The sequence below is a fragment of the Ammospiza nelsoni genome, chromosome 3, assembly GCF_027579445.1.
Source record: "Ammospiza nelsoni isolate bAmmNel1 chromosome 3, bAmmNel1.pri, whole genome shotgun sequence".
NCBI lineage: Eukaryota > Metazoa > Chordata > Aves > Passeriformes > Passerellidae > Ammospiza > Ammospiza nelsoni.
The window spans coordinates 31,229,853-31,254,438 of record NC_080635.1 but is presented as its reverse complement, the minus strand read 5'-3'; the positions used below and the strand labels follow the sequence as shown (position 1 = coordinate 31,254,438).

The 24,586-nt window shown below is 39.4% G+C and overlaps 1 protein-coding gene across 2 annotated transcripts in view; it reads left to right on the top strand.

Annotated features, from left to right (window-relative positions):
• The window catches only part of ZFAND3 (zinc finger AN1-type containing 3), a 134,889-nt gene extending 111,164 nt beyond the window's left edge, over window positions 1-23,725 (top strand). For both annotated transcript variants that reach the window (XM_059467670.1, XM_059467671.1), the window contains exons 6-7: window positions 3,999-4,169; window positions 21,104-23,725. In XM_059467670.1, coding sequence (XP_059323653.1) covers window positions 3,999-4,169; window positions 21,104-21,258 — 326 coding nt within the window. In that variant the 3' untranslated portion in view covers window positions 21,259-23,725. The remainder of the gene's footprint in view (window positions 1-3,998; window positions 4,170-21,103) is intronic.
• Window positions 23,726-24,586: the final 861 nt, after the last annotated feature.

Genomic DNA, 24,586 nt, shown 5'->3' with positions numbered 1-24,586 from the left:
TTGCACAGACAGCTGAGATCATAAATGCCAGTCTGTGTGATGGGTTCTTTATGATAAGAAAAAAACCTGATTGAGTGCCTCAAAAGCTGTCATGAAACCAGAGATTAAACAGATTCATCTTGAAGAAAGCAGCAGCAGAGGAGAGATCCTCTTTTTCTTATGCTTTTCCCATCTCTTCCATTCCTCCTCCTTCCCTGTTGTGTTAGCCCATGTCTCTGTTGGGCCTAGAGCATCCCACTCTCCCCCCAGATGCCATGCAGGAGCCATCATGATTGGAACTGAAGCCATCTGCATGCAGCCTGCAAACTCCTCCAAGGCTGGAGAGTAAGGGAGTGAAAATCAGCTCAGGCACCATTTCTTTAGAAGAATTTTGAGGGGAGAACATGAGTAATGGAGATGAGAACAGGGACAGTGAGGAACAAATGTGAGTCTCTGTTCATGACATTAGAGTTTTAAGAACACTGCTCTGCTTATTGATTCCAGATAAGCCTCCAGTTTCAGCCTTGCCTAACTGAACTTCTTTGTTCTCTCATTTCAAATGGGAGTTTGATACACAATTAGAAGGATCTCCACCATCAGATATCAGAAGAATCCTTGCTTCTTAACTCAGAATTAAATTTGCAGTGGAGAAGGGTCAATGGCAGTTACTCTGCTGAGTAGTTTCTTCCTGAAATTTTGGGGATTTCTAATCCTTATTGTTCATTTTTACGGAGAAGTTTTATGATTTTTACATCTGTGGGTAGAAGAAGAGCATTTTTGTTTTTCTCTCGGACTGGGTATTTGTTGGTTTAGGTGCAATAATAAAATGCAAGTTGAGCATGGAAAATGTTTCTTACAAGCAAAGAAAGAAGTAACTGTTGTTGAATTAACCAACTTTCTGAGAAAAGCCACTGTCAGTCACTGGCTGAGAGAATCCTCTTCTCTGTAGGCTTTGTTGGTTGTTTAAAGGTTCATGCTGGGCATTTACTCTTGATTCTGGTTGCAGCACTTCAGCCTGTATTCCTAGGGGTTTTTTTTCAGTTGCACTCCAGGTAGTGAAGCTATGTATGACAATTTCATTTTGCTATCAGATCTTTGAACTTTAAGGCTGCAAGATTCCAGGTGCTGGAAGATGTATCTCGTGTCCTGTACTGCATGTGTCAGTATCATGAAAAGCAATCTGGAAGAAATGCACACAGGACTGACTCTAAGAGGTCTAACTTCTGCTCTGTGCTTTCTCCTTGCTTACTGTACTTGCCCATGGGAAGATGGAAGTGTGTGAGCTGTGGGTCTGGTTTGTGATGAGTGTTAGCTTGGACTCCTGTGTTCAAGGTCCTGGGCAATCAGTGATCAGAGAGGTGGTGCTGTCCCTGAGAGCCTGATTGAGTTTGCCTCAGTGCTAAGTGGTTTAGCTTATGGCAGAGAGATACACATTGTAAAAAATGAGATATCTATAATTTCTATGATAATGAACAACTCATGTTAATATTCAGTTAGTCATTACCAATTAACTGAAAGTGTATGATTAAGTATTTTCATTTGTAGGACTGCTAGCCTGACTTGAGGTAGCTGTTTTTCTCATTAAGGCATATGGTTTCATTAACTTATTAGACACTGCTTGACTCACGCCATGAATTGGACTTCAGGATCAGCAGACCACTATGGTTTCCATCAGCATAATTCAGAATACCAAATTTGCTTCTGAGAACTACCAGAATGGTTTGTATTTCCAGAAGCAAAGATGTGTGGGGGGAGCTATTCCATACTGGCAGTGTATCTGAGTAGTGAATAACCTGCAAATGATGTACACCCTCCATTAGGGGCAGCAGGGTGGGCTGAGGCAGGTTTTACTGCACGCTGAGTCAGCCAGCTCACAGGACAGAATCTGCCTGTTGGAGGGGGTGTCCTTATACACCCCAGGCTAGCCTGGTGTTCTAGGCACTCTGAAAACAAGTGTCCATGGGACAGGACTGTTGGCCTTGGAGTATGAGTTGGGATCTCTGTTCAGGGAGTCAGGCAGTCTGTTCAGAGGATCTTTCCCTTGAACTGTTATCTCCAGAGATTTAAGACAGGACTAGTTGTTCCATAGCTGTATTAATGCATTATGCACTACTTTCTTTTTCTTGCCAAGGCTCCTGCACAGCCAGGCATGCAGAGGTGGAGTACATTATGTACTGAATGTTAGTTTAGGCCTAATATATGTATTTTGTAAGGTGTAAATTGTAATCTGTGACACTGATCAAAAAGGTGGCTGTCTTGAGGCACACATCAGATAAAATCATTGCAGCTTAATAAAAACTTATCACCTATATGCAGTGCAGAAAGGAGATCACTCTTCTATGAAATGTGAGATACAGAAGCTTTATACTTGTTGGAAAGCCAGGCACATTTTCAGCATATCTTAAGAGCAGTGTGACAAAGTAGGCCCCAGTGAGGCAAGGTGTTTATTAGTAATGGCTGTGAACAGTGGGGTACAACAGGAAAAAAAGTGTGCCACAAGGGCTGAAACACAGGTAAGAAATGTAAATTAGTCTGTATTGCATGTGAGGAGCCAGAAGTTAACAGAGCCTCCCAAAGGGAGAAGCTACCATGTATTCCTTTAGGTGTTTACTCAAAGTCATGATGTTGATCAGCAGTGGCTCAGGTAAGATAGCTGACAGTACAAGGTTATGGACAGTATTGTATCCATTGCAGTTACTTTTTCCTGCCTAATCCAGGACAGCACAAAGCAGACATAAGCAATGGAATCTTAGAATAATGGTACAGACATATTCAATGGGTTACCATCCTGGCAAAAAGATAGATTTAGCCTGTTATTTGTTGGATTAATGTTGGTTGTAAAGGGATTTAACTCAGCTAATGGGCTTTTTTTTCCTTGCTCACCATCATGCAGTAGAATACTGACTGATTGCAGTAATGTCTTTCAGCAGCTCCTTGCAGCACTGCAACCAACAATTTAATTTTTAGTACAGTTGGGATTAGATTTATTTGCAGTTTGTATTACAAAGAAATACAGCACTGATTCTACTGTGCACAGATCTGGGAAGGGAAAATATCTTTTCTGGCCTGACTTGGTTTGCAGAGCAGCAGATCCACTGAAATGTCATGTCTCTGACATATCACAAAAACAAGGCTTGGGCATCTCACTGTTCAGTCAATAATGTGCATTCCATGTGTTACTCTAGAATCCTTGTCAGTACACTCTCCATTGTAAAAAATAAGAAAGGCTGAAAAAAAAAAAGCACTAAGCTACCTGAAGTAAGACTGTTATAAACTTTAACTTTTAAAGGCTTTCCACACACCATTTTCTTACAAGCTGAAATTTATGAAGTTATTAATGCAAATAGTGTTCTGACTAATACTTTAGAAATGGCTGGGCATTTGAAATTTATAGGATGTATGTACAGATCATGCTTATTTTGTTTGGGCTTGTATTGTTGGTGTATACTAATTTACATTTAAATTGTTATCCATGTGGAAAGAGAGGAAAGCACGATATGGTGCTTTCATGTACTGCCTTCAGTCATAAGATATACAATTTACATGCTGTGCTTGCAAAATCCCCCTCCTGTCCAGGGAGGAAATAGGTCAAACCTGTGCTCAGTTGTTTTCAATCACTTCAGTCAGTTTGTGTGGGGACACCGAAGGCGGCGCAGGAGAAAATAAATGAGATGACAGCTGAAGCCTGCAATTGTTTAGGATGGTGTATGCTCTACATGTATCTCCATATGACCCAGCCAAGGCTGGAAGGAAGCTAATCAGTTCACTTTATGCTCAGTATTGATAGCAGGAGGGGTTCTTATAGGGAACAAAGATAATTTGTCCTTTACTTGATGCTCATTTTGGTTGTTAGGAAAACATGCATATGCAATAGAATGGGGAGGTATCACACTGCTTGGTGGGATACCTCTGAAAGCAGTATATCAGCTGAAAGCAATATACCTTCAGTCTGTCTAAAGGGATGCCTCAGCAAGGAAATTCTAATATTTTTCCTAAAATATTTGTTGTGAATACAACAGATTCACAGTCGGAGAGTGAGGCTTCTCCTGTGAAACGGCCACGGCTACTGGATGACAGTAATGACAGGCCTGAAGAAACCAGTCGATCCAAACAGAAGAGTAGACGTCGATGCTTCCAGTGCCAAACAAAACTGGAGCTAGTACAGCAGGAGCTGGGATCGTGTCGCTGTGGTGAGTACAGCTTGGCAGTCACAGCCGTGCTCAGGTCTGGGTCACACGTGGAAACACAGAGAACACTTGCGCTTTTCACCTTGCAAAGATGCTTGAAACAGAAGCTATAGCTTCCATTGGTAGCAAAAAGTTATCATTAGTTCCTCAAATTTCCCCTTTAAAACTTTGGCCTTGATGTACTGCCTTGTCTCAAGAGATGCCAGATATTAATGAATTCAGCTTCAGAAGTTCCCTGTAAGGCAGGAAGGGCATCATACCCACTTGACAGGAGAGGAAGCACAAAGCACATCAGTAAATATGCAAAGAAGGTTTCTATAGGGTGTAAAGGAACATAGGTCAGTAGCTGCTTCTGCATGTTATAATTACATAAATATAAAAAACTTAAATCCAAAAACCCCCTCTAACTGAAAATATTTCCATCCTCACACTTAGTTTGTGTGGGGAAGACTTATTTTTCACCATGCACTAATAATCATCCAACTTGTCTTTTCCAAAGTTGATGACACTGTTCAGGTAGTTGAATTGAAGACAATAATCCCGTACAGGCAGCTAATTTGGGGTTTCACATTAAATGCAAATAATCTTTCTGAAACAATAATTAATGTGACTGGATTCCAAAGGAGATGCTCTCTCCTTCATGGAACAATTGTGTTCTTAACTGGTTTAAATGTGCTTGTTAGACCCAGTGATAATGGCATGTGGTAGTTTTACCTGCTAATTATTTTTTCATATAATCATGTATTGAAGGTTGCATTGAACTCTCTGACAGTGCTTTTATTGATACATTTGGAGAAGTTTGTTTCAGTTACTCCATTGTGTCTCAGGCAGGGGATAATTTCCAAAGGATCTGCACAAATGATAGGTGCAATTCACATTGAACGTATGAAATATAACATCTTGTGTTAAAACCATTATCTGGAGAGAAGTCCTGTCCTTCTGAGCAGCAGTGTAGAGAGGAAGGGTATGCTAAGGTAGTTACAAAGACAGACAATCCTATACTGAATACCAAATGCCAAGTGAAGAGGAGCGATAGAAAGCTGCAAAGATTCTGGGTTGTGCTTTGTTCTCTTCTTCAGCATCTGCCTGTCCTCAGGCTCTAGAGATTACTGTTGTGTTGGGCTCTTTTGGACATGAGATAAGGCTTTGTTTTGATATTGGAGCACTGGCACAGAACTTACATGATATGTGGAGCCACCAAACATGAAATCAAAAGCTGTAGTGTTGAAATTCCTGTTATGGAAGTCATGTATCAGGATACTTTGAAGTGCCTGGTAACATTTTTATCAAACTGAAGAAATTCAGGGCTATCACTGATGCATTTTGGTATGGCTCTTTCTGCTCAGCATGGTAGAGGCAGCAATTTCTGTTCTTGGTCTGCTATTGTCAAGTATACAGCAACTCAGGCTGCTCACAGGCACCTGACTGAAATAGCATAATGGTCCCAAATAGTGGGAGAGTTTGAATTTTGGGGTGGATTGGATAAATGATTGCTTAACCATTATGTAACATCATTAATCTTTCCTGCATTCTGCAATATTGGAGCTATGTAAGAGCAATTAAGTTGGAAGCAACTTTTAAAAAGCCCTTTCATTGATCAGTAATGTTTTTAAAATTATATAAGACCTGCCTCTTTTTTCTGTAAACTGGATTACAGATACATTTAGCTGGTTCCTCTCAAGTTTTCATGAAGTAGTTCCATAATTCAATACTGTTTAATATAAATGTTGTAGGAATTGTTCTTTTATTCTTTAATTTTCTTCTAGTGGATATATATAGCTTTATGGAAGTACTTCTGTTAAAGTTCATAAAATGTGTTAATAAAACATGAATGTGAAAAAATTCTGAATTCCTCAGCAATAACTGAGGAAAATTTGCATTCCTGTATTACATCCTACACAGTATATAGTTTGTATTATAAATATTTCTATTCTATACTTTTAATGAGAAAATAGAAGGCAGGAGTTTATTTCCATGTGTCCAAGAGGGCTGAAAAAACTGGAAATCTTTTGTTCCTGTGCAGTTATGATGTTTCATTAATACTGTGTGCAGTAAGGGTGTGTTATCTGTGCTCTGATGTGATGTGAATGTGGGCATACCCTTTGCCATTTACCTTTAATAAGATTCATAAGAAGCAAGCCAAATGCTTCCTATTAAGAAGAAGGAGCACTGGGCACCTCAGCTTCACATCGCCCAAACTGCTTTACCAATGATCAGCAGCATGTGTCTCTGGTCAGTTTGAAAGATGCTGCCTGAGGAACCATTCTTGCTAGCTTGCCCTGCTGTCTGTAAAATTAGGTTGCTTTAGGTCATGAATGACAAGCCCATTCAAAAACCCTGAAAGGATGTGATGGAAATGCAGTAGAATAAATCTGTCAAATTGTCTTTTGTTTAAAATATTTCCTAAATCCACATGACTGGCTTATACTTTTCTATCCTAATGTGAAGCACCAGTAATGAATGATGTGTGGTCAGGTGGAGGTGATGAGATAGAATCAACTGGTGTAAAATAAGCACATACACTCTTCAAAAATAATGGTCAGCATAGAACATTGTTTGAACTGAGTTTTGAACCACTGCTTATAAATTCTTGGCATCTTAATCCTGAACTAAAGCAACGGGAAAAAATGGGGGAAACTCCTCCCAGTTTTAAACATTAAGAGAAAATCTGATATCAGGATCAATAAAAAGGCAGACACCATCTTCAGAATGATGAGTGTGTGCATTTGCTTGGATGTAAGGAAAAAGGATTTCAAGCATAAAAATGTTGATCCAAAACTGTGTCTGAAACAGTCTTGTTAAAATCCAAATTCACTCCACAGACCAACAATTTAATTGTTTCCTGTTGTGTATCTTCTTGTCCTAATGTTAAAAGTACTGGAAATCATCTTATTTTTTGATGATTTGTCCTGGTGAATCCTCCAGTGAGATTTTTAGTGAGACACAGTGGAAAGGAAAATATATACATATTGAACAATGTTTCAATGTAGATGTATCTGCAAATACTGATCCAGTTAACTGGGACTTGTCCAACAGGGCACAGCCTTTTTGGAAAGGAGACAGAGAGAGTGACTGGTGCTTTACCCCAGCTCAGAGATCTTTGGGAGGCTGCTGTATTGGCTCTCCTGGCTCCTGTAAGCCCTGTCCAGAGGGAGGTGACACTGCTGAGCTCATTCCCTTGACACTACATGGAATTTTAGACAGATTTGACAATGCTGCAGGGCTTTGCTGTGAAGAACAACAATTCACTACTGAGAAGGGAGTTCCAGCAATTCAAACACAACATTTTTCAGATGTAGAGAGATTTGTTTGTTTTCATACACACATACTCTCAAGATCTTTTTTCATTCTTCTTCCGCTGTGTTCAAGTTACTAACTGCTGACAAGAAATTCACATCTCATAAATAATGCTTAAGAGCCATTGCTGTATAAATTGAATGTGTTATGAATTGTGATGGGCCTTTTTGTAGCATTCTATGCCCGGAGCAGGAAGAACAGAGGATGTCATTTTCATTAATTTCTAATGAGGTGCCAATTAAAGCTAAGGAAGGAACTCAGAAGGGAAGAGTCACAGAGCTCCCCTGAATCCTGTGCCCCGGGGCTGTCAAGCGAGTGTGCTGCCAAGCCTCCTCTGAAAGTTCCAGTAAATTACAAACTCATCCAGAGCACACACAAGACAAATTCAGCTTCCCTTTGATCTTCAAAAGAGCAATTTGTAAGACGAGTTCTGAGCCTTTTCACACAGCAAACTGGGAGAAGTGATAGGAATTGTTAATTGCTGATGCACTTTGCAAGCTCCAGTGAGAAAGAGAAATTTTTAAATGAATTCTCATTTTGAGCTTCTGATGGGATAACCTTTGTATCAACACCACTCAAACAAAATCAGCTTCCTGTGCATGGTTTGTAGGTGACAGTAAGAGCAGGCAAGTCCTGCAGAGAGCAGTGTTCTCTAATTTGGGCTGGATAGCTCTTCCAATAGTTCAGTGTCAATAGTGATTGTATTGAAATAATTTTTATTTAATATTAAATTTAGGAGTCAGTTTTATCATCAAAGAATTGCAGGAATCATATTCTTCCAGTTACACTCTGTTACAGCATTTTTGCAAGCACTCTGAAATCAACTGCCTCTGATCCTTGACCTGAAAAGGAAGTTGTTGCCTCAGTGGTGTCATAACTGGATGGTTACCAGAGAGTTGGTTCAAAACTGGGGGCACTGAATGTGTGAGTGGAAGTAGCTATAAAACACTGAACTGTTTTGGAAATGTATTGTAAAAAAGGCAGGTTGATTAGTTGCAAATAACACTATACATTTCTAGGCCTGCACTTAATTGCTTGACTAGATGTATATTGCTACTAAATAAAGTTATGTACAGTTTTAAAAGACAGTGAGCTGTAAACTTTTACTCTATAGAAATTATTTGCATAGAAAGCAAAATTCAATTTTATGAAAGAGGCTTACAGCTTACAGTTTTACAGTAAAAAGCAGTTCTGCTAGCACTAGATCTGTGGTACCAAGCCAACACGCAGAAGTCTGCAGTGATCCTTTTTATGGAATAACATGAGAAATATGATCCATTCCAGTCAGCAGTTAAAGAAAAATTATTGTAGTGAGCCAGCTCTGCAGCAGCTTTTGTGTAGAACACTTTGGTGTTTGTTGGCCACATCCTTATGGGTGTGTCTGTACCTCAGACTGCACCTGGCTCTTGGCAGCCAGAGGGGTGCCTGAGATAATGGGCCCTGCAGAGCAAGCCAGGCTGCAGCTTCCAGCAGCAGTGCCATTTGCTTGTGTGCTTCTCAGATAGGAATTGCAATGTTTTTCCTGTTCTTGGGCCAGAGGAGGTACTTAAGAGGACAGGAAGACGTTGAAACCTTTCAGCTTGATCACACTTGAAATTAATTGCTCAGTCGTGTTGCATTCTGATCAAACACTTGCTTGCCATATTTCTTGCCTGTGTGGACAAGAAAGCTTTTCTTGGAATTTTACTGGCCTGGGTTATGTTGTAAGAAGCTACAATTTCCTGGAATGCATCTGGCCTAACAGCTGTGCACTCGCTGCTGCTCCTGGGGGAGGCTGCTGTGAGCAGTAACCTCAGGCAGAGGTGAAGGCAGAATGTGGTGGTTTGCAATTTTAATTTGTGAGATGTTGGCAAGTACTGATGTTTGTCTGCTTTTTGATTGGAAGGGATGCAGTTCACAAGTGGCCTCTACAGCAATAAGACTGAGCCAGGAAACAAGAGTCCAGCTTTGCAACTCAGCCAGAGAACCACCTCGGGGTGCTGAGCACCTGGAATTGAGAGTGGATGGAGCACATGGCCCACCACAGCCTGCTCCGATAGAAGGAAATTTCCTTCCTAGTTACTGTGCTTATTTTTCACATCCCTGTTTTTCATTTAGTTCTGTATAAATCTATAACAATCTCTTGAAATTCTTTTCTTGGTGTTACTGTTGGTTGTTTTGTTTGGTCTAAGCATAGGGATAAGAGAGAGAGAAAAACAGAGTCGTATCAAGCACTAGCAGAAACAAAATACATCCACACAGCAGAGACTGTACTTACAGATAAAATGGCAGCAAGTCTCACTGTCATTGAGTAATCAAAACAGTGGAAGAAAAGCAGCTGCAGATTCTTACCTTGCATAACAGAACCGCTGGTCCATAAACACAGGAGATGAAACACTTGTTTGGATTGTGCCAAAATAAATTTGGAGTGATTTGATTTACTCAGTTAATTTAGAAATAATCTGCAGAAAAACAGGAAAAAAGAAACAAATTTGAATATATAAGCTGCTCCATCTTTACACAAAGTTGTCAAACACGTATTGAAACTAATGTTTCTTTTAAAACTTGGTCAAATATTAAATCATAGTTCCATTTCCATGGAACCTTTTTCTGTGGAGGAGAATTTGTAATGGTGCTGGTAAATTCGCTTTCTAGATGGATAAGGTTTATCTGGTACAAGCCAAAATGGCTTCAGGGCATGATTCTGTCTTGGTATAACAGATGTACTTCCATTGATTAAGATGAAATATGCACAGTGCTTCTGGAGAGTATGAGTCAGCCAGTTCAGTAAGGAGTATTAAAATAAATCTTACTAGTGACTGGTTACTACAGCCCTGGCAAGTTTTACTGCCAGCCTGTGAGATGTGCCACATTCAGCTGTCCTGTGTTGGCTGCTCTCCTAAGGGAGTTGCTCCCAGAATAGTTCTTTTGCTTCAGCCATTTCAGGAATATCCAGCATCTCACCTTATCTTGCTGCAAGTACTAAAAAAATACCCAACAAAACACAAAGTCTATTGAAGTTTGAACTTGAACTCAGATGGGGGAAGGGAGTTTGTTTTGCTGTATTTTATGAAGATGTTATTCCAAGACTCCAGTTTAATTGATGAGGAATAGGAGCTGTTAACTAATGTTGGTTTTTTCTAATATGTGTTCTGAAAGTACTGGAAATTAAGAAGTAGTTGATTAATTGGTGCATCATAGACTCCAAGTGTAGAACCCAGAAAAATGCTTTGGTGTCTAGGTTTCAGAAAAGCTGTCCACAGCTTTAGAAGTGTTAATGGAGTTCATGCTCCTTATAATTAGGAATCATGAAATATTGTTTGAAGAGGCTCCAGTATGATTCTCCAGCTTGTTCAATTAACATGGGTTTCTTACAGGATGTGCCGATTTTGATTTCTTCCATTGTGCTACCAAAAGTTTGGCAGTGTTGATTTAGTAATGTGTACTAAGCCTGTTCCTTGCCTTCCTGTAGTCCCAATCAGTCCATGTAATTGAGATGGGCTGCTCATCTCTTAAGTCCTCAAGTTCTCCTTAAGTAAAACAAGTTAGGCTGTTCCTTCTAAAAACAAAAAGTGGTTTTCTTTTGACATTACTGATTTGGTAAGTCCATCAGTGTATAACCTTCTGGGGTTTTCAAATGGAAACTGCAGTACTGGGTGAAAAATCAGCATTAAATCTCCTTCCATACATACCTGTATTGTCGTTACAGAAGAATGAAGTGTTTCCATAAAGTGAAAGAGGATACAATTTTTTAATTGTCTTGTATGCACAAGAGACACATGGCCTAGTGAACTTGAACATAAAAATCTATCTGAGACTATCTCATATCTTTTCCAGTACTTTTAGGGAAGTATTTGCTCAGTCTCTGAGTCATTTTTTTCTTAGGAAAAAAGGACAGATAAGTCCCCCTTAAAAATGATTCAAACATGTTTGTTCATGTGTTAACAGCTGTACACAGAAGTACTGATTCTACTAGAATTTGATATTTGAAGTAGACACAGAAGGCCCAAAAATATGCCATAATAATCTGATTAATCCTGAAGGGACATTACTAGCTAGGTAGTTTACCACAAGGTAAGGCTTAGGTAGGGAGGAATGTGAATTTTGTTGATGAAAGTCTAAGATATTCACAGGAAGAAATGGGGAAAGAACATAGCCACAACTGCTGCACCAGAACTGGGAGGAGAAAAAGGATAATTGAAAGGAATTGTCTAAATTTGCTTGAAAAGTCAGAATTCTTTCCAGGAGCTAGAGTATTTTTCCCCTAAGGAGTGCCCTTAGATAAAATCTTATCTTAGAGGAAAATACCACTGTGGTCCTTAAGTACATAATTAAGAAGGTGTTAAACGTAGGTACTGAGACTTGAGACTACTTGATGTGGATGTTCCTAGGATAATGATGTCCTAAGGAAATGGCATTGAGATCAGTGTGCATCAGTTTTCACAAATGTAAAAAGAATAGGATTAGTCTGTGTCAGGGCCTTTTAGTTTTAAGTCTTACTGGCCTTGGAGGAAAGTTTCAAGAGCTGAGAAACTGCATCAATGGATATTGTAATCACATAATAGTATTCAGTAAGTTTTTAAAGGTAATATATTTATTTACTGTATCTTTATGCTTATTGAAATGCAAATGCTTACAGAGGTGTTCAGAGCTGTTAAACATTCCTGAGTTGATGACATTTTTGCAAGTTACAGGCACAAGTCATGTATGGGCTCCTGCCATATTATGAACAAGCAGGAGCCAGGAATGCTTTGTAAATCTACACTAAAAGAAAAAAAAAGGAAATAGTGGTAGTGTACATTGCTCTAAGCATTTGTTTTCCTTTGTGGTGTAAATTGGACTTCTGAACGGAGCTCTATTTTCCTGTGATTCGAAGAAGAATTACTCTTGACATAGATTGCAAGAGGCTAGAGTAACAGAAAACTCTCATGGAGCAGAAGATGTAATCTAAGAGACCCTGAACAGAAGGTGTAAATAAGGAATGAAGACATAAAACACATTTTATTTAGGTTTAAAGGAAGTAGAGCTGCATCTCTCTTGTTTGGCCAGCCAGCCCAGCTGCTCTCAGACTGTAGATCACTACGGTGCAACCTCTACTGAAACCCCGGGCATAAGTAATACAACTCAGGAAATAGACTGAAAGTCAAACCTGCAATTGTATTCAGCATGTGATGAAGTCAAAATACATGCAGGATCCAGGAGAACTGTTACAATTAATGCCACACATACTGGATGTTAGCACAGACCCTTTCATTATTCATTCCAGGTCTTTATTAGTAGCCTTATCTTTCCTGCATTTTCATTGGGCTAAACAAAATTACACACATACATTATTGAATCACTAGGTATTGTTTGCTATTTTAATTAACTTTCTGGGTACACTTCAGCTTTTAATTAAATCCTCAGCTTCTGGGAGAAGTGTGTAAGCTCAGGTGGGTTTGGTGTAAAGAATTCTAGAAGTACTAAAGCTCACACAGCTCTTTTTAAAGTGTTAAATATTGCACAAGTCCCAGCTCTGACCTTAGGAGAGCTCTGTCATGCACCTGCCATTTCTCAGGACACTTATTTAAGGTTTCACACCACTCAAATCTAGAGAGGCTACACTGCTCAAATCTAAATATGTTGAGTAGGAAACAAATGCCTCTTGATTAGCTGGTATAACCCATGGAAGATCTAATTTTATAGCAGTACTAACATTTGTGATAGTGTAACCTGTTAGTAAAAGTTACCTCTACTTCATTAGCTGCCTTGGACACTAGGAGGCCTTTTTGACATAATTCTGCTTTCTTTCTGTGCATCCTGTTCTTTGGATTCATTTTCCCACATAACCTTGTGAAACTAGGAATTATTTTGGAGGTGCAGTGTTATTTCAGTGTGTTCTTGGTCGTGCAAATGTGGCAATGAATATTCCTTTTACAAGTGTAGCAGTGATACTAATTCCTCTTGAATATGCCATTGCAAAATCACACAATTGTTTAAATAAGGAAACTCTTCACCTACCTAAAGTCTAAACTTTTAATTTTGAACCTTACTTTTCCCCTCCTTCAAATAAGTTGATCATTGATGTTTATTATCTGATACCTCACTTGATGCTGTAAGTTGTTTGGAGCAAAATGGTTTCTCCAAAAATCCTCTTGTTAAATTAAAGTTTAACCAGTTTTGGTTATTTGGGGTTTTTTTCCCTGCCTTTGTGTTTCAACAATTGCACAAGTCTTTGGTGAAAAATGTTTCTTCCAGTTATATCAACAGATTACATGACAAATTAAAATGCTAATTTCTGGGAAGTTGCTCCTTTATCACAGATGAACTGGGACCAGAGCCCAGTTCTGCAGAGATTACACAAGAGCAGTGACCCAACAGTTGTGGTGGTTGGAGAGCGAGCTTGTGGTGTCACAGCTGCTGCTTGTGCCTGACTGCTGTGGGTAAAGCTGAGACCAACAGCCAGGGACAGTGTGTAAGGTCAGAAGGGGAGCCTACAGATGCCATTGTCACCACTGGGTAAGTCAGTGACCTCTGTGGTATAAAGCACTTTAGAAGAGAGTATTGATTGCATGGTCCTACTCCCCTGTGTCTGGACCTGAATTGTACTGATAGGCTGTCCCCAGTAGATAACAGCTTTAACTTACAAATCTGTTGTGGGTGAAGAACTTGTGATGTGGAAGTGTTTACTCTCAAATGCATGAGTTCTGTGCAGCAAGAAAAATATCTGGTCCAAATCAAAGTATTTAACCACCATCTTCTTCTGGTGCATGATGGAACTGGGACACAATCTTGACTAGAGACCTGCAGTACTCAGTCAGTCAGACCTGACCCATAGCAAACATTTGTTAATGGCAACTTACTATTACAAAGTAGATGTGCTGTATTTATGACTTTGGTTAGGGATTATTTGAAATTCAGAAATAATTTCCTGAAAACCTCAGCTCTAAGTTCCTAAACATTTCCCTAAACCTCAGTTCCTAAACATTTTCCCTACTTCTCTGGGATTAGTGTTCAATATAGCAAAAGTTAAAAATTGAGTCTAGAAGAGTGCCATATCTTAATTTTTTCCACTCCAAATACAATGTCTTCAAAGAAACAGGAGGAAACTTTGAGTTGTTCTTCTTAGTTCCGAAGACAAGGAATAGAGTAGTGCCTTGTGTAGAAACTCTTTAAGAATTGTTGATCCAAAAAAATCCCCTAAAAAGCAGCATCTGCTCTGTCCTGAAGTGATATGAATTCTCTGTTCAAAATTGTCACGCTCAATGTAGGAAAAAATAGTTTGACATCTTTCTGTGCTGGTAGTCAGATAAATAGGAAAGTGTATTTGAAATTAGCACGAACTAGGATAAAACATACTTTGTTGACAGGGTCTCCACAGTGCCACACTGCATCTCTTGTGTGCTCCCTAAAGCAGCTTCCCAGGCTTATGATCTTAAAGGAAATAGACAGAAAAAAACTTTGAAACTCAGGTTATACGTGACCAAACTTGGAAATACAGACTCTTTTCCTTGCAGTTGGAAGAATTCTTGCAGAATCTTTAACCATACCTGTCCAGCGGCTGTTACAGTATTATGTCCTCCCTCTTTGGTATACAACTTCTTCCATTCACTTCTTGGGCAGTCCTTTCCACAAATGCTTTTTCTGTCTCTAATGCTGATACATACACATTTCTTTACCCTCTTTATGGCAGAGAGCAAAATAGAGGAAGAACAGAAAAAAAAAATCTTACTCCTTTCTTTTCTCCTAAGTGTACAACCAGTAGTAGAAATACAAAATGAATCTGTAGGATCTCATAGGCACTCTTATGTAGCAGCAGAGGTATCACAGAGCTATATGCTTCCAGCATGAAACCTGAGATTATCACTGACTGAGAGCAGGAGGGAAGCCTCAGGGTGCCCATCCAGTCCCAGGGACAGATTGCCAGAGAAAAAGAAACATTCTAAGGTGTTTTACACCACCTCTTCCCTTTTCCTCTCTTTAATTCAGCTGTTGATCATTTTGGTAGTTGTGAGTAGGTATCAATGATCTGTATGAAGAAGAAAATACCATGAATTAAGTTGCAGTGATCATAGCAAATGGTTAGAAAAATAAGTTAATAGGAAAAGTACACTTTATCCTCCTGTATGTTTTGTGAACCTTTTACAGCTGTGTGCTGTTTGTGAAGATTCATGGAACTGAAGTGCTTTGAGAGGGCAGTGCTTAAGACAATGTGCATTGATATTTAGAGACTTCTGACTTTGAGTACCTAGAGGTTAACACTCCCCATCCACTCAGTTTGGAGTGGAAACGATAGAAAGGAGTACCTAAATTTTGTGGAGTTTTAATAAATACATCTATGTGGTTAAAAACTTTGTCACACTGTGGCATGCTCCTCTCTTTCCCCTTGGAAATGAATGACAAGATTCCCAACCAAGTTATTCTGAGGTACTTATCACTTTGTCAAAGTCCATGTCAACTTTCAAAGCTGGGAAAGAGAAACAGAAGAGTTTAGTTCACTTATTTCCAAAACCTCGCTGTTTAGCTTTGTGGGATTTGGTTTGCTTATACAGAAAATGTCAGTAAACCTGAAATTTTCTTGAGTTGTGTAATGAAAGCTGACAATTCTAGTGCAGAGCATTCCCACAAACAGAGAGGAGAGATAATTAGAGTAGATGCATGAATGGAGCTGTCTGAAAGAGAATAATACCAGATACCAGCAGACTGGAATACATTTCTATTGCCTACGCCGTGTGTCCGAGCTGCCCTGGAAGCTTTGCCTGGCTGGACTACAGCGCACATTCCCATCTTTCCATTACCGCGGGTTCTTGCTAAACAGCCTCCAGAGCACAGGGAGTGAGCTGGCTCATACTGCACTTCTCAGGTGCTGAAGCCTTTAGCATCTTGCTTTGTGTCTTGGTAGCTATTTGTTCTGCTCTTCCAGTCATTTCTTACCTATTTCATGTCTTTAAAAAAAAACAGAAAAAATTCCTTTCCACACTTACTTATAAATAGTTTTATTGTTAGTATAATTTGCAACACATTAAATCATCTTTCCAGTTGGAAGGGCTATGGGGGAGATGCAGAAATGTTGTTTTGGGGGTGAGTGGTGTGCAGTTGTTCTGAACAGTGCAGCAGCATGAGCTGATCTTCTCGGCTGGCTCATCTGCCTGGTTTGGCTGTGCTGTGTGATAGCCGGCAGATATGTTCATTGCTTAAAGAGATGTTAAAATCTGTTCTTGAACAGAAATCTGCTTGTAGACTCATGCAAAACCTTGTTAGATAATACCTTCGGTATAGTTAGTTTTCTTCTAACCATACACAGTTTACTTCTAACCTTTGGTAGAGAATTTTTGCAGTATCTTCAACTCCTAAGTCACAAAGTATTTTTAAATTCTGTTTCAACATCTGTTGATTAAAATTTCAGATTTGCAAGAGAAGTAAAATAGCTTGTGAAGAATGTGAAGTCAAAGCACACAGCACAGGATTATGTCTGAGTCACTACTAGGACTGCTTTTGAATAGGCTTTGTATAGGGCTCTATACAAACATAGGTTGTTTATTAAATGAAATTTGGAAATGGTGCAAGTTCTGACAGTTCTGAACTTCTGCCTTTGACTTGGGAATGAAAATAATAAATACTGATCCTAGTGGGATAGGTAAGATGATTTTTAAGTACCAGAAGCTCAGGGTTTTATGGTAATGTTGACTTCACTTTCTTTTACCTACCAGTGGGAGTTTCTTTGAATGTATCAAAATGGGTCAGTGTAGCATAAAGGCTAAACCTTCAGAGCAGTTGGTGCCTGCAATGAAAGGATAAATGTCTAGAGTGAACAATTAAGATGATTGATGGTACTTGGTAATGAAGGGCTTTGCCTTTCCATGTCAGCAGTGATACTTGAACGGCTCAGCCTTCAGAAACTCAAAAATGTACCAGGGCTCTTGAGTGTAGCAAAGGAGAAAGGGCAATTGTTTTTCATTACCCACACACAGCATGCTGTAGGTCTGTGATAAACTTTCTGGTCTGGAATATGGAAGCCTGTTCTGTTTTCTGTTCTCTCCAATATCCTTTCCCATCAGGTTCCTCAGGAATGATGAAAGCAGCTTCATAGTTGCTGGTGTGCGGTCTTGGGCTTCCTTTGGGTGGCTCCTCTGTAAGGCAGGGATGGTGCTCTGCTTTATGGCTTTAGCCATTTTTGCTCTGGTGATGAAATGGAAGTGAATTTTTTTTATGATGTATTGTGTAGAAGTTTCTGTGGTGCTCAGAGGAGCAAAAATGTTTTGAGGCACTACATAATGTTTTTCCAAGATGTTTGCATTAGAGACCTGAGGAGTGGGTGATTCATAGTTTACTTCTAACATCAGAAAACAGTTGCAGAGCTGTGAGATGTATTATTACATTTACTAGATTGAAATCTTCTCCACTGGGAGTGGAAATCTGGCATGTTTTAGGTTGATGACTTGGGCAAATGAACTTCTGTTGGCAGATGGATTCCCTTTTGCAATGCTCTTTACACTAGCAGAAAAGTTACTTGTTTTGGCTTTTAGTGATAGTGTGCTAAAAGAAGCATTTCTGCAGTAAATTCCTTTAAGAGACACAACCAGTATTTGATACCATCCCATAATGAACTTAGCAGCATATACACTGCAGGAGTTCATTCATCTAACCTGCTTTGTAACCGTAGAAGCAGAGTTCTCAGGAGAAAAGGTTTCACCTCTAAATATGGATTGGCATTAAGGATCAAAATACAGATGCATCTATTGGCCTTCTGCCCCAGCACACAGAAGTCAGTAATGGAACTGCTGTAAAATCTGATGACCTTGATGCAGCTCAGGCACTTGTGCACGTGCAGAGCACAGAGTGTCCCTTATGATTTTCAAACCACTGAAGAAACAAGGAGTGAATACAGCAGTAATAACATAATTGAATATACCCACTCTGAACTAATGAAAAAATGTTCAGAACTAATGTCACTCAATTAGTTGCTGAATAACAGTGTTTTAAAGGCCTTTAAATTTTAAATAAAACCTACAAAAAACCAAATTCCAATCTTTAAAGTGACTTCAGCATTTGTAGCAATGAGAATAAAGATCTGAATTCTCTTTTTGGAAATGGAGCTTCCAGGAGATCTGCATTGCTAATTCAACCAGAATAAGACCCATTCCATGAACCAGCCAATATATGTAGAACTATTTTTGTAACATTCAAAATGAGCTTGGGTATTGTTTCATTAGATACTATCTGTTCTAATTAGCAGTACATATTTAAATATATATATATATTCATATATTAATAACAGGTTTAGATCATTTAGTCATTGAAATTAGACATACTATTCCCATACTCTGGGAAAAATGAAAATCACTTGCCATTCTTTTGTGGACAGTTACTGAAACTTTGTTCAAGAATGTAAAAAAAAAACTTCTTGGGAACAGAAAAAAATAAATAATGTGTCATGTGGAATAAATATAGCATACAGTACAGATTTTCCCACGTGAAAACAGGTGCTCTGTAAAGAAATAAAAGGTATTGAAAAATGAAATAAAGATTGGGCAAATCAGAGGATAGATTGTATTAGGGGTGGCAGGGTAGAAAGGAATATCATGAAGCTGTGCTGGCCTGCATGAGGCTTTGTAGAAGGGGAGGAAATGGCGCAATTGAAAGGTCACGTTCAAAAGTGATAAATCACGTGAAATATGAACTTCCTTACTACATATACAGAATTGTCAAAGGGTCTTGGTGAAGCAGTGCAGAAAATGGTATAAATTTTCAAGACTTCTTTTCAGTAACATTAGATGGCATTTCTACATATGCTTCTTAAACATTTGGAAAGGATCTGTAAAACTGCCAGGATTTAAAACAAATTTTTATTTAGAGGGGCATGATACACCTCCTGCCCAATCCATATCTTTGTGGTGTCTTGCATCTTCTTCTTAGACATTCATTGCACATAAGATGATGAACTTGATTTTTGAGCTTATCCAGGTAGGTATTTATGATTCTTGTATGTGCAGTGGACTTGGGTTCAGCAATTTGATATCTTATTTCAAGAAATAAGAGAAGCCTTCAGACCCTGCTTTCTGTGAGAGGGAACTGAGTGAAATGCCTGTTCAGTATTGGGACTATAGTCCAAGGATATTTTCATTTTAACAATCAGATCTTGAATTTTTGGCACCTCAGGAAAGATATTTGTCACATTTGTGTGTGGTATGACCCAGATTGAGATTGAAGTGGAGGCAATTGATCACAAGGGGTCAGATACATAGCAATTCAATCTGCATGTTTCCATACATATTTCTGAATTGTACATACCAATACAGAAAACTTGTCTTTTTGGCTTTGTTCCTAGAACTGGGTTTCAAAGCCAGACACAGATAATAGCCATGTCTTTTCATAGCCTGATGCTACTGAAACAAAGATAAATCAATTTTTCTTCACTTTTTAAAAATAATTCCATTTACAACACTTTTCTCCTCTCTGTTTTCTTAACAATTACTCTAATATAAAGGTAGCAAGTTGTTCTCTCCTGTATTGATATTTCACACACATATTCTCATAAATATGTGTGTGTGTGTGTGCATGCACAAAACACTCTCCCAATCATTCTCTCACTCATTTTTATTCTTTTCCATCTCTCAAATATTATAATTTTGTGGGTTGAATATCTTTTGAGCATTTAGGGAGCAGCAGTAATGTAAAGCTTTCAAGTAAGAGGCAGAGTGTTACTCTTTGCACCATCAGGTAGGAAAAATATCCCAGCACAGGTAATATTACATGAACCACACTTGGTTTCTATACAGTGGACTGGTGGGCCCTGTATCTGTGTGACTTGTCCTTCCTATAGCATCCACTGCTATTTAACATTCATCTTGGAGGTGGGAAGTTTGAGGCATTGTCTTTACTGTTACAAAGTGTTAGGGACAAAGAAAGAAAAAGCTGATTTCCTTTGTAGACTAGAAAGTGGTGTCTATGGCAGATGCCCTCCTCACCTGCAGGGAAAAGTCTTGGCATGTTTCTAAGTCATGTGCTCCCTGGAAAGCTGAGTAACATCGAGGAGCTTTAGACAAAGAGACAATAACCTCAACTTCTCAACTGCAGAGCAAAGTGATGTGGCATGCCATGTCCCTGTGACAAATGCCTGTTCCCCCCTGTGGTTAGTGACAGAATGGTTCATGGGGAGAAGCTTCTGAAAACCAGGATAGCGAAGGAGCAGTGAACTCTCCTGCTGTCACTGCTGGCAGTGAGGAAGAAGAAAGGTGCTTAAATTTAACAGTTCTGACTTGAAAATCTGCTTGGGAGATCACCCTAGAGTACCATGGGTGAGTTTCAGAAATGACAACAAAGTCCACTCAAAAGTAGGAAAGATTTCAGTGAAAACCCAAAAGCATTAGCTTAGTTACTATGTAGATGGTACGTAGCCTAGATGATTTTGGAGGTTTCCTGTATAGGATGAGAGGATGGCAAAAAAACCCCACAAATCTTGTATGACTTGAGCTTTGGTACTGTGTTGATAAATTGTCAACAAAAGGCAGTAAATGATCAAATATTTGTTACCCTGCAAGAAAATAAGTAAAGGATTGAAATAGTGTGAATTTTTGAGAACTGAGTAATCCCCAGTAGAGGGGGGTTACTCACTTGTGGTTGAGGTGAGATGCCAGCTCTGGAAGCAGTCCCTAACCGTGTCTCCTGTCTCCCTGTGGCAGGTTATGTGTTCTGCATGTTGCACCGCCTGCCCGAACAGCACGACTGCACGTTCGACCACATGGGCCGCGGGCGCGAGGAGGCCATCATGAAAATGGTGAAACTGGATCGGAAAGTAGGGAGATCTTGCCAGCGCATTGGCGAAGGATGTTCCTGAGTGCAAGACTGCAACCAAATGCTGTTCTCTTAGTTCACTAATGTTAGCCTTATTTAGGACAAAGTCAGCCAGACACCTTGTACTAGGCAAGTTTCAGACTACAGCCAATCAGTTTCCTTCCTTTAGCCAACCGTCCTGGTACTGTAGTTTAGGGATTGATGGTGGTTGAAATCTATCTCTGGCTGGTTACTAAGGTGCCTGCTAGCCACCGTATAAAAATAAAACATGAAGAAATATTATTTTTGAGTATGGCTAGTGGATTTAAACAAAGCAAGAAAAATCCAAAGGCTTCTGTTATTGCTGGAGTCACTCTAAAAGCCTTATGCTGGAAACATTCCAGCTGCAGAGTTAAAACAAATAGTTGTATAGAAGCTGGTGTAAAAGTTTGCTATGCACATGGCTTTCGGACAAACTGTTTAATGTGCAGCCTTTCACCTCTTCACTGCTACTGAATCCTGAGGAGGTGAAATACTACTCGGAGCAGCAACTGCAGCTGCTTAAGCCCAGAAGACCTGACTGGTCACTTGTGCCTTCATCGCATGTGGCTTTTGAGTTAGGCAGTGTCACCAGCATCAGGGATTCTGTTGGGGTAGGAACACCTTTCCGGTTCTTCCCAGGAAGCCAAAAAGAAAGGGGGACAGAGATTCTTATGAAAAATTTTTATATGTATCTTACTATAAAGAACCTATCAGGGTTTGATTTTTTTTTCCTTCTTTTTTTTTCTTTCTTCTCTGTTAAATTATGATCTCTCTTTAAAGCCAACTCCATCCTGGAGCAGTAAATGGTGCATAACTTTTTACATGGCATCCACAGAGATTCTACGCGTTGTGTGAACAGATTCCACATACCTTGAGCAGTGCAGCCATTCCCACTGGCCGAAACCTGATTGGCTCTTGTTTGCCTTTTGCTAAGTGCAGGTATCTGATAATTGATCAAATAAGGCTAATTCACAGCACAGTAGCCATGGCTGGATTCTACAGACTGACTTTCTGTAGCTAGACTTACATATTGGGGAAAAAAGGACATTTTGTAGCAAACGGAATTCAGTAACAGTATTGGGGAACAACCTGTAAAACAAACGCCCTTTGTCAGAGTGAGTTCGTGTTCCTCACGTTCAGAGTGTCAATGAGATAATCAAAGGGGCTCCACCAGCCCTCCTTCTATGCAGCTGAACGCGCCCAGGAAAATCCCTGCCCACAAAGTGAGTATAGCAAGTGGATGTGAATGCATGACCTGGATCTGGTCAGAGCCTTGGTTCTGTTACGCTGTGTCACGCTGAGCTGAGCCGAGCCGCACCAGCTTTGCCACTTCGGAAGCATAAAAGCAAACACCGTAACCGGGCTGTCTCCTGCTGCACGCGGGGCTTCTGCAGGTAAAAGTGATTCGTGCCCATGTCGCCCAGCTTAATCCTGAATGAGTTTAACTTCACAGTCGATTAGTAAGTTATTAACAATGGGCACATTTGTAAGAAAACCTGAGGGAGGGATCGACATTTCTCATCTTCAATTACTGGGCAGATGTGAAACATTGAGGGTGAAGTAACCTGTCACTTGGAAAACCCCAGCTTGTATGAGTCATCCTCCATTCTACTTGTTACAGGTAATTAACTCCTTATAGGCCAAATTATACTGTTACTTTGGTAGCCAGTTAGGAACATTTAACAATTAGACAACTAATAAAAAAAGAATACATATATATGTAATACACACATATATATATGTCTCTCCACACACACACTCAGCATCTGACTGTATTAGCATTAACCATGAAGCAAATCAGAAGTGTCCCATCATTATAAATGCAAGCTGTCTGGAAGGCAAGCTGTTGTTTTTTTTCCTTGTTCTTATTCAAGAATATGAACCAGCAGCAAAAGCTTCTGTAATGGGCTGCATTTTCAGGAAGTGGTCCTGGTGAGAGGGACTGTCCAAGGATATTATTTACATTTGCCATGAGGAGTTAAAAAAAACATGGATTTTGGCGGCTGCTGTGATACGCACTTTTTTTTCCTACAAAATCCTATCCTAGCATTTGATGGGCATTCTGATTGATACACAAGACTTTTCTGCGTTAATACTGAAGATGCTATTTTGTTCCTCCTTAATATTCTCTTTAATCTCGTTACAAGTGCACAGACGGTTTCAAGGTGGCTCTTGAGAGGACACTACTTAAAGTTCATGTGAATTATGGACAATGTTCACTTTAAACAAAAAGTTGGGGAGGGGGTTGTTCCTTTGCAGTATCTGTTCTGTGAAGTTTGTTAAACGTAAAGAAAGCTTAAGTTCTTGTATCTTAAAAGAAGATCTTATTTAACCCTTTTGTGTTCTAGATTTACTTACACATGTAGCCTAGAGCTCAGTTTTAGTTTAACATTGTGAAAATATTAAAAGAATCTTGTAACTTTATTCTTTTTCCTCATGCTAAAAAAAATTAAACCAATCAGATTAAAGTTTGAAGTCCTTTCTGCCTATTCCAACAGGTCTTGCTATTTTGCACCATTTCTGCTGTAAATTCATGTAAGAAATACGAATGGGGAAGGACCAAGGTTGGGTCAGTAACTTCAAGCTGAATTTACAATTGGTGAAGGGTGGACAGGATTTTCTGCAGGTTTGGAAGGGAAGGATAGTATTTCTACTGGGTTTGAATTGAGGGATTTGTTTTGTAAGCAAATCTGCTGTAGCCAGTTTGGTCCATTTAACTTTGAGGTTAGATACAGTAATCAAAGGAATAAGTTGTGCATACTCTTCAAGTCAAATGCATACTGTACTCTGTAGCATGGGCACTAAAATGTGTTAAATGTTCTTTCATGCACTTTGACAGCCTCACCTAGAGTAGCTGTATTCTAAATCAGAATGAGCTATATTCATAATGGATAAACAGAGGAATAAACTATTGTTTCTTAAACATTTAGATGCTAAAAACACATGGCTAGTTAAAAACCCCATAATTTTCTGTATTAGAGGGAGAGAGAATGTGTAATTATTAATTTTTTAAAAATTTGAGAATAGTTTGGAATTGAAATTGTGCCTGATTCGCATTCACCCATTTTTTCCTCGAATTCCTATGGTACTTTAAATGATAAAACTGCATGATTCTTGAACAAGATGGCTGTGTTCTAGTAAAGGTAAGTTACATAAAACAGCTCTGCCTTTTCATCCAGTTTCAAACCTGTGTCTAGGTGTGAGCCAGGGCTTCTAGGAAAAACAAGACTTGCCTGGGAATGTTGCTGTGTACCTGTTCTGTTTCAAGCAGCTCCGTGTCTTGACTGAGCAGCAGCACATCTGTGACGTGAGGTACCTGAGACATGAACTGCTCTTCATGGGTGCACAGG